The 13015-nt window shown below is 47.1% G+C and overlaps 1 protein-coding gene across 2 annotated transcripts in view; it reads left to right on the forward strand.

Annotated features, from left to right (window-relative positions):
* LOC120933769 (phospholipid scramblase 2-like) overlaps positions 1 to 11188 on the forward strand; it is a 36219-nt gene extending 25031 nt beyond the window's left edge. For both annotated transcript variants that reach the window (XM_040347163.1, XM_040347162.1), the window contains exons 5-7: positions 4777 to 4938; positions 9200 to 9328; positions 10000 to 11188. In XM_040347163.1, coding sequence (XP_040203097.1) covers positions 4777 to 4938; positions 9200 to 9328; positions 10000 to 10056 — 348 coding nt within the window. In that variant the 3' untranslated portion in view covers positions 10057 to 11188. The remainder of the gene's footprint in view (positions 1 to 4776; positions 4939 to 9199; positions 9329 to 9999) is intronic.
* Positions 11189 to 13015: the final 1827 nt, after the last annotated feature.

The following is a 13015-nucleotide window of genomic DNA, read 5'->3' on the forward strand; positions in this document are numbered from 1 at the left end:
TTATTTATTGTGTATACCACTAATGCTGTTGGTAATGAGACTTTATTGTTGGTAGGGATGTCCCGATACCGATACTAGTATCGGTATCGTTACCGATACCGAGCATTTCCCGAGTACTTGTACTCGGGGGAAATGCTCCGATGCTTCACCCGATACCTGGGCAGTCAGTTATCGTGTGATGGGGGGAGTTACAAGTCTCCGTGCTGTCTTCTCCCCCATGTTGTCTTCTCCTCCGTGCTGTCTTCTCCCCCATGTTGTCTTCGACTCCGTGCTGTCTTCTCCCCCGTCCTGTCTTCTCCCCCTCCATGCCGCTCTCCCCTGTGCTGTCTTGTCCCCCCGTGCTGTCTTGTCCCCCGTGATATCTTGTCCACCCATGATATCTTGTCCCCCCGTGATGTCTTCTCCCCCTCCGTGCTACTCTCCCCCGTGCCATCTTTTCCCCCTCCGTGTCACTCTCCCCCCATGCAGTCTTCTCCCCCCTCTGTGCCGCTCTCCCCCATACAGTCTTCTCCCCCTCCGTGCACCTCTACCCCCGTGCCATCTTTTCCCCCTCCGTGCCGCTCTCCCCGCATGCAGTCTTCTCCCCCCTCTGTGCGCCTCTCCCCGCATGCCGTATTTTCCCCCTCCTTGCCTCTCTCCCCCGTGCAGTCTTCTCCCCCCTCCGTGCCGTTCTCCCCCGTGCCGTCTTCTCCCCCCTCCGTGCCGCTCTCCCCCCTCAATTTGTCAGGATGAAGAGCGGAGGTAGGAGCCGCTAAACCCGGCTCCTACCTTTTCCGAATGAACAGAGTCAGTGATCACTGACTCTGTTCATTCACATAACTGAGCATCGTAACCTGTGTTTACGATGCTTCAGTTTATGAATGGAAAGGAACTTCTCTCCATTCATTTCAGCTGAGGCTGCAGAGAAAGGGACTGGGGAATCTGTGTCCCTAGTCCCTTTCTCTGTCTTAAAGGGGAGATGTCAGAGGTCTGTTACTACCCCTGATATCTCACCAAACTCCCCCCCCCAACAGGGCTGATTAAAAAAAAGAAAAAAAAATTAAAAAAAAATTTAAAAAATAAAATGTAAATAATAATAATAATAATAATAATAAAACACACTGACAATTCACTGTAAAAAAAAATAGTAAAAAATAAAAATTGTGTAAAAAAAATAAAATAAAAAATACCGCCACTGTCACATGACATTAAAAAAAAGTATCGGTATTCAGTATCGGTGAGTACTTGAAAAAAAGTATCGGTACTTGTACTCGGTCTCAAAAAAGTGGTATCGGGACAACCCTAATTGTTGGGAATGAACATTCATCTCCAGCTCTCCAGTAGCTACATTGCCAATGTTCTAAGTCAATGGATTTGATCCCAGGAACATTCCCCCGCTCTCCAGTAGCTACATTGCCAATGTTCTAAGTCAATGGACTTGATCCCAGGAACATTCTCCAGCTCTCCGGTAGCTACATTGCCAATGTTCTAAGTCAATGGATTTGGTCCCAGGAACATTCTCCCGCTCTCCGGTAGCTACATTGCCAATGTTCTAAGTCAATGGACTTGATCCCAGGAACATTCTCCAGCTCTCCGGTAGCTACATTGCCAATGTTCTAAGTCAACACATTTGGTCCCAGGAACAATAACCTGTTTTGCCTGCGTCTATCTAGCAAGGTTACTTTGTGGTATAAGCAAGGAATCTGAGACTTCTGCAGTGTGTAAATGTGCTTTTACTATACAAAGATGCTGTACATACAAAAATATTACAATATTAGGAATACAATACAAGAATGACAGATCTCTATAACAAGCAGAATGCCTAGCAAATGAACAGCCTGTGATCTATAACAGTACAAATACACTTAAAAGTTACTTATAACCTTTGGTTACTGTATGTTCATGATCTCCATTTGCTCCCGGAGAACAGGCACCTCCTTGTATGATGAGTGGCTTCTGATCTTAAAACATGAATGAGCCCTCAATACTTATGCCTGAATCCCCAAAGGGTCTGGTATTGCTTTTGGGGGGTACCCATTTTTCGGCGTAGGGGTTCCCCTTTAAATCCATACCAGACCCAAGGGCCTGGTGTGCTCTTAGAGGGGGAACCCATGCCATTTTTTTATTTAAAATTTGGCGTGGAGTTCCCCCTCATGATTCATACCAAACGCAGCTGACACAGTGCACTGCGATTACCTGCAGTTATGTGCAGATAGCTGCGCCAAATCGTTCTTGGACATAGTCAATTTTATTTTTTCTATCTGCACCAAACTGCAGCTAAACGCTCTGTGTGAATGGGGCCATAGGAAAGCATTGTGTGCTTTTAGCTGCTGTAGATAACTTGAGAATCCGCAGATAAAAGCACCATTCTATCCGTCCGTGTGAAAGGGGCCTAACAGGTTTTCTTCTAAGATTGCCCTGTATTTGTCTCCATCCATCTTCCCATCACCTCTGACCAGTTTACCTGTCCCTTCTGAAGAAAAGCATCCCCACCACATGATGCTGCCACCACCATGTTTGACGGTGGGGATGGTGTGTTCAGGGTGATGTGCAGTGTTAGTTTTCCCCCACACATAGCGGAAAAGTTGAATTTTGGTGTCATGTGACCAGAGCCCCTTCTTCCACATGTTTGTGTCCCCTCCCCCACATGGCTTCTCACAAACTGCAAACAGGACTTCTTATGTCTTTCTTTCCCCAATATCTTTCTTCTTGTCATTCTTCTGTAGCGCTACCCCCTCAGGGGCCGCTGGTTTGTTTTGGGATCGGCATATTTAGGTTACCTCTCAGTGTTGTCCAGGGGTGTAGCTGATGAGTAGAGTAGTGAGCGAATGTCCAGTCAATAAAAGAAGGTTTTTAAATGCTTTATTTCCAGGCCCAACATGGCCAACATCAACATGAGGTAGAGCAAAAAGGTTGATGAAGCAATAGAGAACTTGCGGTATCAGGCCTGAATAAGAACCAAGCAATTCTGCTCTCAACAGCACAGTAGTAATAGTCACAGTTCGTTGCCACTCTAGCCAGAGTGGGTAAAGTGCCCCGGACAGACTCCTGCAGGTAAGAGAGCTGCCGCTCCAGGTGAGCTCACTAGGGTAATTGATGTCCACTCAGAAGCAGATGGGTGCTGGCAATGCACAGGATGTGCAAAAACAATAAGGATATGGACAGCCGCACTCCAGTAACTTGAAAAAAGACGTGCCCTTTATTGGGTACAGGAAAAAATGCACTACAGATATCAGCACACAGTGGGATAAACAGCTGACGCGTTTCGCATTGAGTGTCAATGCTTAATGGCAGCCGAATGGCAGCCGAAGTGTCACTTTAGATTGCTGGGAGGAACAGGCCTCTGCCACAGACCCGGCTCTAAGGACCTCTGCCACAGGCCTATTACTTGGATGAGCTGAACGGATTGAGCGAATCCTCCCAGTAGATTAAATTGGGGTCACCTGGTGACAGTAGAAATGTACCTGTCAATGTCCCGGTCACCAGATCCCCGAAGGTTCGTTCAAGCCCTATTGGACAACCTGCCTTCGGGTTCTCCTAAAGCCGACCCCCCATCGAGCGGAATCCAGCCTGGGATCTCCTCAATAGAGCGAGGGACCCAGCAAGTCACTGGGGCCCCTTTCAGCAACATGGAGCTCCACGTAGCATGCGACCCCGGCCTGGTAGGCCATATCGCTGGGGTCCATTGGATGCGCACACCCTAAAAGTGGGTGCCGCACCTGGAACCCGCGAAGAACCAACAAAAATGGCGTCTGCCACAGATATACTCTCCCCCAGCATGCCCCGCGAGGGAAAACTCCTCTAATTGGCTTCTGGGGAAAATTGCTCTGCCAGAACCCCTCTAGCGCCAACTGTCGCCCAGGGGTGGGATAGGCACCCCTGGAGCGCAGACTGACCTACAGGACAGTTCAGGAATGACAGCAGCCCAAATTTAGTAAATTGTGAATGGGAGCAAAATAACTCTCCCATTCCCCATTAACTTTAGCGTAGTGCCCATACTGAAAGTAAGGGGGCGCTACACTTCCATAAAGGGCAGATTTGTGGAGAGACCACTAATAGTTGTCCTGTGGACAGATTCTCCCCCCCGAGCTGTGGATCTCTGCAGCTCCTCCAGAGTTACCATGGGCCTCTTGGCTGCTTCTCTGATGAATGCTCTTCTTGCCCGGCCCGGTCAGTTTAGGTGGACGGCCATGCCTTGGTAGGTTTGCGGTTGTACCATACTCTTTCCATTTTCCGATGATGGATTGAACAGAAGCTCCGTGAGATGTTCAAAGCTTGGGAGATTTTTTTTATAACCTAACCCTGCTTTATACTTCTCCACAACTTTTATCCCTGACCTGTCTGGTGTGTTCCTTGGCCTTCATGATGCTGTTTGTTCACTAAGGTTCTCTAACAAACCTCTGAGGGCTTCACAGAACAGCTGTATTTATACTGATATTAAATGACACACAGATGGACTCTATTTACTAATTAGGTGACTTCTAAAGGCAATTGGTTCCTCTAGATTTTAGTTATCAGAGTAAAGGGGGCTGAATACAAATGAATGCCACACACCCAGATAAATATTAATTTGAGTTTTATTAGTATCCATGACCACACAATTCAGCAGTATTTTCACAGGGTTTGGGTTGCAGCTGTAGCCTGTTGGGCATTATAAGTAAATCATCCCTGCAAATGTTTTCAAAATGTTACAAACTTCCAACTTGTAAAAAGTAGAAGTGGAACAAATGCCATTGTTTTTCAGATAAAAACAGTCGGTTCCAGTTGCTGACGTTCTAATACTTGTGTCTGTTCTAGGTGGAGGTGATTGTCCCATCATATGGGCTCGTTGGATTGGTCACTTTGAACTGGAACACCTTTGTCACCCATTTGTCCATCATGAACCCCTCAAAGGAGGTTATTCTTCTTATTCTGGGCCCCAGCTTCCAGACCAGCATCTTCGGGAATGTAACCTTTGAGGTATTTCATAAAGGAAACTCTAATGAACATAGATCCCAGTCCATGCTGGGGTTCTGGCAGAGGCAGGTTGGATCTCACAGACTGGGTGTGGATGGTTTTTGACTGGGCGTTGCTGATTTTTACAACCATCTAAATCAGATGTCTCCAAACTGCGGCCCAGGGGCCAGATTGCTCCCTTTGTTTGCCTTTATCCGCCCCTGGCGGCACTTTTTCATATACTGATACCATTAATGGAGCATAACCCCCCCTACTGAGACCAGTGAAAGAGCACAATTCCTCCCAATTACAATGATGGGGTCCAATGACACCAACGATGGGGTCCAATTTCTCCCAATGACACCAATAATCGGGCCCAACTCTTCCCAATGACACCAACAATCGGGCCCAACTCTTCCCAATGACACCCAATGACACCAACAATTGGGGCCAACTCTTCCCAATGACGCCAACAATTGGGCCCAACTCTTCCCAATGACACCAACAATTGGGCCCAACTCTTCCCAATGACACCAACAATTGGGGCCAACTCTTCCCAATGACGCCAACAATTGGGCCCAACTCTTCCCTAATGACACCAACAATTGCGCCCAACTCTTCCCAATGACGCCAACAATTGGGCCCAACTCTTACCAATGATGCCAACAATTGGGCCCAACAATGGGGCACAATTCCTCCCACTAACACCAACAACTGGGCCCAATGATGGGGCACAGTTCCTTCCAATGACACCAACAATTGGGCCCAACTCTTCCCAAGGACGCCAACAATTGGGCCCATCTCTTCCCAATGACACCAACAATTGGGCCCAACTCTTCCCAATGACGCCAACAATTGGGCCCAACTCTTCCCAATGATGCCAACAATTGGGCCCAACAATGGGGCACAATTCCTCCCACTAACACCAACAACTGGGCCCAATGATGGGGCACAGTTCCTTCCAATGACACCAACAATTGGGCCCAACTCTTCCATAGGACGCCAACAATTGGGCCCATCTCTTCCCAATGACACCAACAATTGGGCCCAACTCTTCCCAATGACACCAACAATTGGGCCCATCTCTTTCCAATGACACCAACAATTGGGCCCAACTCTTCCTAATGGCACCAACAATTGGGCCCAACTCTTGCCAATGACACCAATTGGGCCCAACTCTTCCTAATGACACCAACAATTGGGCCCAACTCTTCCCAATGACACCAAAATTGGGCCCAACTCTTCCCAATGAGGCCAACAATTGGGCCCAACTCTTCCCAATGACAACAACAATTGCGCCCAACTCTTCCCAATGACGCCAACAATTGGGCCCAACAATGGGGCACAATTCCTCCCACTGACACCAACAATTGGGCCCAATGATGGGGCACAATTCCTCCCAATGACACCAAAGATGGGCTACTGCTCATATTCCCATTGACGTTGGGACCTTTTCAACCCCCAATAGCCATAGTCCGGCCCTCCTAAAGTCTGAGGGACAGTAAACTGGCCCCCTGTTTAGAAAGTTTGGAGAACCCTGATCTAAATGATTGTTGTATCCCACCCAACTAAAGATCAGCCCCATCACCCTGATCAGTATGCAATGGGATCAGACCAATGATGGGATTCCAAGATTGGTGCCTCCAGTCTTCCAACTACAGTACATCTGTAAACTGTGATTTTTGCTGTCTTTTGTCTTCATGTTTGGAGGAAATTTTTATCTCAACTATAATTGAGACACAACTGTGAGACTTTCCTATTTTTACAGTGCAACCTGAATGCTTTTTAACTGATATGAGTAAAATCACTGTACTGTACTTCTTGCCTATGCAATCCTTGACTATGCTAATCATTTCCAACATCTAGAACATCCAAGTTCAATCCATCTATCGCTCTTCCCTATTGTATCTAGTGTACCGAACTGTCATCACCTCTATCCACCGCCATCTCCTTCCCTATTGTATCTAGTGTACCCAACTGTCATCACCTCCATCCACCGCCATCTCCTTCCCTATTGTATCTAGTGTACCCAACTGTCATCACCTCCATCCACCGCCATCTCCTTCCCTATTGTATCTAGTGTACTTAACTGTCATCACCTCCATCCACCGCCATCTCCTTCCCTATTGTATCTAGTGTACCCAACTGTCATTACCTCCATCCACTGCCATTTCCTTCCCTATTGTATCTAGTGTACCCGACTGTCATCACTTCCATCCACTGCCATCTCCTTCCCTATTGTATCTAGTGTACCCAACTGTCATCACTTCCATCCACTGCCATCTCCTTCCCTATTATATCTAGTGTACCCAACTGTCATCACCTCCATCCACTGCCATCTCCTTCCCTATTGTATCTAGTGTACCCAACTGTCATAACCTCCATCCACTGCCATCTCCTTCCATATTGTATCTAGTGTACCCAACTGTTATCACCCCCATCCACTGCCATCTCCTTCCCTATAGAATCTAGTGTACCCAACTGTCATCACCTCCATCCACTGCCATCTTCTTCCCTATTGTATCTAGTGTACCCAACTGTCATCACCTCCATCCACTGCCATCTCCTTCCCTATTGTATCTAGTGTACCCAACTGTCATCACCTCCATCCACCACCATCTCCTTCCCTATTGTATCTAGTGTACCCAACTGTCATCACCTCCATCCACCGCCATCTCCTTCCCTATTGTATCTAGTGTACCCAACTGCCATCACCTCCATCCACCACCATCTCCTTCCCTATTGTATCTAGTGTACCCAACTGTCATCACCTCCATCTACTGCCATCTCCTTCCCTATTGTATCTAGTGTACCCAACTGTTATCACCCCCATCCACTGTCATCTCCTTCCCTATTGTATCTAGTGTACCCAACTGTCATCACCTCCATCCACTGCCATCTCCTTCCCTATTGTATCTAGTGTATCCAACTGTCATCACCTCCATCCACTGTCATCTCCTTCCCTATTGTATCTAGTTTATCCAACTGTCATTACCCCCATCCACTGCCATTTCCTTCCCTATTGTATCTAGTGTACCCAACTGTCATCACCTCCATCCACTGCCATTTTCTTCCCTATTGTATCTAGTGTACCCGAATGTCATCACCTCCATCCACTGCCATCTCCTTCCCTTATGTATCTAGTGTACCCAACTGTCATCACTTCCATCCACTGCCATCTCCTTCCCTATTGTATCTAGTGTACCCAACTGTCATCACCTCCATCCACTGCCATCTCTCTTCCCTATTGTATCTAGTGTACCCAACTGTCATCACCTCCATCCACCGCCATCTCCTTCCTTATTGCATCTAGTGTACCCGACTGTCATCACCTCCATCCACTGCCATCTCCTTCCTTATTGCATCTAGTGTACCCGACTGTCATCACCTCCATCCACTGCCATCTCTCTTCCCTATTGTATCTAGTGTACCCAACTGTCATCACCTCCATCCACCGCCATCTCCTTCCTTATTGTATCTAGTGTACCCAACTGTCATCACCTCCATCCACCGCCATCTCCTTCCCTATTGTATCTAGTGTACCCAACTGTCATCACCTCCATCCACTGCCATCTCCTTCCCTATTGTATCTAGTGTACCCAACTGTCATCACTTCCAACCACTGCCATCTCCTTCCCTATTGTATCTAGTGTACCCAACTGTCATCACCTCCATCCACTGTCATCTCCTTCCCAATTGTATCTAGTGTACCCAACTGTCATCACCTCCATCCACTGCAATCTCCTTCCCTATTGTATCTAGTGTACCCAACTGTCATCACCCCCATCCACCGCCATCTCCTTCCCAATTGTATCTAGTGTACCCAACTGTCATCACCTCCATCCACCGCCATCTCCTTCCCTATTGTATCTAGTGTACCCAACTGTCATCACCTCCATCCACTGTCATCTCCTTCCCTATTGTATCTAGTGTACCCAACTGTCATCACCTCCATCCACTGCAATCTCCTTCCCTATTGTATCTAGTGTATCCGACTGTCATCACCTCCATCCACTGTCATCTCCTTCCCTATTGTATGCAGTGTACCTGACTGTCATCACCTCCATCTCCTTCCCTATTTTATCTAGTGTACCCAACTGTCATCATCCACTGCCATCTCCTTCCCTATTGTATTTAGTACACCCAACTGAAATCATCTAAAGCTATTTTATGTTGTCCATTATTTAGATGGTTATTTATTTCCATGGTTCTTATTTTCTGTATTTTTCTCCATATCTCCCGGGGTTTCTGTCTCTGACACCTCTGTGACCCTTTTTCCCCTAAGGTGAAATCTCGGGATGAGCAGCATGTGGTGGGGATGATAAAAGGTGAGGGGAACAAGTACATCGTCACATTTCCGATGGACATGGAGGTGACGATGAAAGCCATGATAATGGCCTCCTGCTTCTTTCTGGTAAGGCCGCCTCCATTCTTCTCTTTACATCTCTGTAATATTTACTGCAACAGTTTTAGGGGGCACGTACCCAATATATGTGTATTAGCTTTGTATTCCTCTGTCCTCCTATCTGTATTACCAATGGGTAACAGTGCACCAGAAGAATCAGAATCGGGCCGATTTTACCATCTTCTAAAAATGTGGATCCAATACATTCCCGGGACCCTCCTGCACCCCCCCCCCCCACCAGTAAAAACAGTGACTTTGTGAAAGTCAGAATCTAACCACGTCTCCTCCATACTTCCCACAATAGAGTTCTGAGCCCTTGGCCTCTATTACCGATCTAGAGACACTTAGGCAGTGCTGTGATATAATGGAGAAGGGGGGTGCCTATGTTACATCATTATTGTTGTCAGAACTCCCACCCTAGGTGTGCACATGCTGGGCTAGCTACCCTCCGGTATTAGCATGCGTTTGGTGTTAAGCTTAGTAAGGTCATTCTAGTCAAAGGCTTTCTTCATATAGAAAGGGAATTCATCATACACAGAGATGCTAAAAAAGTGTTCATGGCTAAAGTTCATTCTCTATTACTATATCTGGGCATTGTATTGGATGAGGGTCTCACTGTTACACACTAGTGGTACAAATATACAAAATAATGACTGGAATTGTGCTTTTCTCTGCTGCAGGATTCCATTATTAATGAAAAAAGGAGATACGTGGCAACCCGTCCGAGCAGCGACTAAGCAGATGTTGACGTCTCAAGATGTGAACTGGTCTTCCCATGTCATGACTACAGATGCAAATACTAAGTGGTCAGAAAATAAGAAACTCTGTTCAGTATCTTGTTGGAAAAATCTTTGTCCCTATCCCTGAAGTTACTCTATGATGGTCCTGTAGCCCACTGGGGTTAAAGCTGGTCTAGGTTCATGCACCCCAGGTTTAATTTAGATAATATTTGGGCTCTTTTTGATTCTGCAATACTGAGGATTCCTGATCGCAAAAACCTCATTCCTAGTAGAGAAACCTGCCTATCAGAGCCAGATTTGGAGGAATTCACATCACAAGCATACATTTTTTTCCTAATAGAGATACACGCCTACCAGTAACAGTTTTGAAGAAATCCTCATCATCACAAGTGGATATCCCATTCCTAATGGTGATGCTAGCCTGTCAGAGCCCGTTTCAAAAGAATCCACATCACAAGCAGAGATCTCATTCCCAATAGAGATATTAGCCCACAAGAGCCAGTTTGGATTGAATATTGTCAGGAGCTTGTTGTGCTCCTGCTCCATCATAGCTGCTGGTTCCAGCATCCTGGTTTTAGCTATGATGCATTCTTGTCTGTCCACCTGCAAGGTGATTAATGTGGCCAGTCTCTGGGTGGAGACCAAACCTGATGTAAGCCAGCCAAGCCTGCAGTCCTATGCACATACTCCAAGCTCTCTGTTTGTCTGACCTGCTCTGCTAGTTTGGATTCCTTCATTGATGACCTCAGATTGGATATTGACTACTCTCTGAACTCTGCCTGCCTTTTGACTACAGATTTGTACCTGACTATTCTGAACTTTGCCAGCCTTGTACCTGGACTTACATGTAACCACTCTGCCTGTCTGCCAACCACAAGTACCTGTCTCTGGGTGGAGACCAAACCTGGTTTAAGCCAGCCAAGCCTGCAGTCCTATGCACATATTCCAAGCTCTCTGTTTGTCTGACCTGCTCTGTTAGTTTGGATTCCCTCGTTTGACGACCTCAGATTGGATATCGACTACTCTCTGAACTCTGCCTGCCTTTTGACTATGTATTTGACCCTGACTATTCTAAATCTTGCCTGACTTGTACCTTGACTGTCATTAAACCACTCTGCCTGTCTGCCAACTGCAAGTACCTGTTTGCTTTGTTATCGCATGCCCCAGCCTGGTGGCCAGGCACTATAGCATTGTGTATAAGTCCTGGGGGTAAACGAGTACCAGTAGGCCTGCTTGCTTTATGGGAAAATAGGCTGCTATAGGTGAAGAACACAGAAGCCAGCTATAGTGTCTGACCACCTGCGTTGGAGTTAAGCGTGACAAATATTCAACACAAGTGGAATCCCATTCATAACAGAGATACCAGCCCATCAGAGAGAGTTTTGAGGGACTCCTCATCACAATCAGACATCTCCTTCCTAAAGTTTGTACCAGTCTACTGTAGGCAGTTTTTGAGGCTTCCACATCACAAGAAGACATCCCCTTCCTAAGAGAGATACCAACCAACTAGTTTGGGGATGGATCACTTTGCAAAACATACTAAAGACAATGGGGTAGATTAACATACCTTTTGCGGCGGCGTATCTCCAGATACGCCGCGGTAATTTGAATTCCGCGCCCGCGTAGCGTTACGCCGATTCTCAAAGGCAGTTACTCTGAAAGAATAGGCTTCCTCCACCGACGTAACTTGATTGCGGCGGCGTAGAATTGTGTGCAATATAACTTTGGCCGCTAGGGGTGCTTCCGTTGTTGTCGGCGTAGAATATGCTAATTTCCTAGATACGCCGATTCACAAACGTACGTGCGCCCGGCGTTCGTTTTTTACGTCGTTTGTGTTAAGGCTTTTTCGGCGTAAGGCTGCTCCTGCTATTAGGAGGCGCAGCCAATGTTAAGTATGGACGTCGTTCCCGCTTCGAAATTTGAATTATTTATGTCGTTTGCGTAAGTCGTTCGCAAATAGGGCTGGACGTAATTTACGTTCACGTCGAAACCAATACGTCGTTACGCCATACTTGGAAGCAATGCACACTGGTATATGTATACGGACGGCGCATGCGCCGTTCGTAAATCACGTCAGGTCATCACATATTACCATAAAACACGCCCCCCTTCCCCATTTGAATTACGCGCGCTTACGCCAGCCCCATTTACGCTACGCCGCCGCGACTTACGGAGCAAATGCTTTGTGAATACTGCACTTGCTCCTGTAAGTTGCGGAGGCATAGCGTAAATACACTACGCTGCGCCGCCGTAAATTATAGCGTAGCTACCTGAATCTACCCCACTGACTTCCTGGTGGAAAGGAACTTCTAGCTGATGACATGGCTGGACAGGACACAGCGGCAGAACTAAAGGGGTCGCTGCAGTCGCACTTGCGACTAGGCCCTGTCGTTCTGCCGCTGTGGGGGGCCCGTAAGACCCGGCATCTCTTCCTGCAACTCTGGCTGGCCATTTAGAATGCAGTGGGGGAGGTGGGAGGCGGAGATCGTCAGCTCTATGGTGCTTCTGGGGCTTGCAGTTCTCTCCTCCCGAGTGTCAGTGTGTACAGTGGAGAGGGAAGGGACCTCTGATCCGGGCATGTATCACTTTCAGTGTACAAGTGAGTCGCTATGCTTGTACACTGTTGCTGATACCTGCCTGGGTCAGAAGCCCCTCTCCTCTCCTCTGCATACACTAATGCCCCGTACACATGATCAGTTTTTCTGTTGGAAAAAGTCTGATGAGAGCCTTTGGTTGGGAATCCCGACCGTGTGTAAAAAACTGCTGGAAAAAAAAAGAGCGCAGGATCTCCTTTTTCCCATCAGGAAAAAAAATTCTGATTGTGTGTACAAATCCGGACGTGAAAAATTCCTACGCATGCTCGAAAACAATTCGACGCATGATCAGAAGCATTGAACTTCATTTTTTTGAGCTCGTCGTAGTCTTCTTACGTCACCGCGTTCGTGGCAGTCCAAAT

Source organism: Rana temporaria, chromosome 3 (assembly GCF_905171775.1).
Source record: "Rana temporaria chromosome 3, aRanTem1.1, whole genome shotgun sequence".
Taxonomy (NCBI): domain Eukaryota; kingdom Metazoa; phylum Chordata; class Amphibia; order Anura; family Ranidae; genus Rana; species Rana temporaria.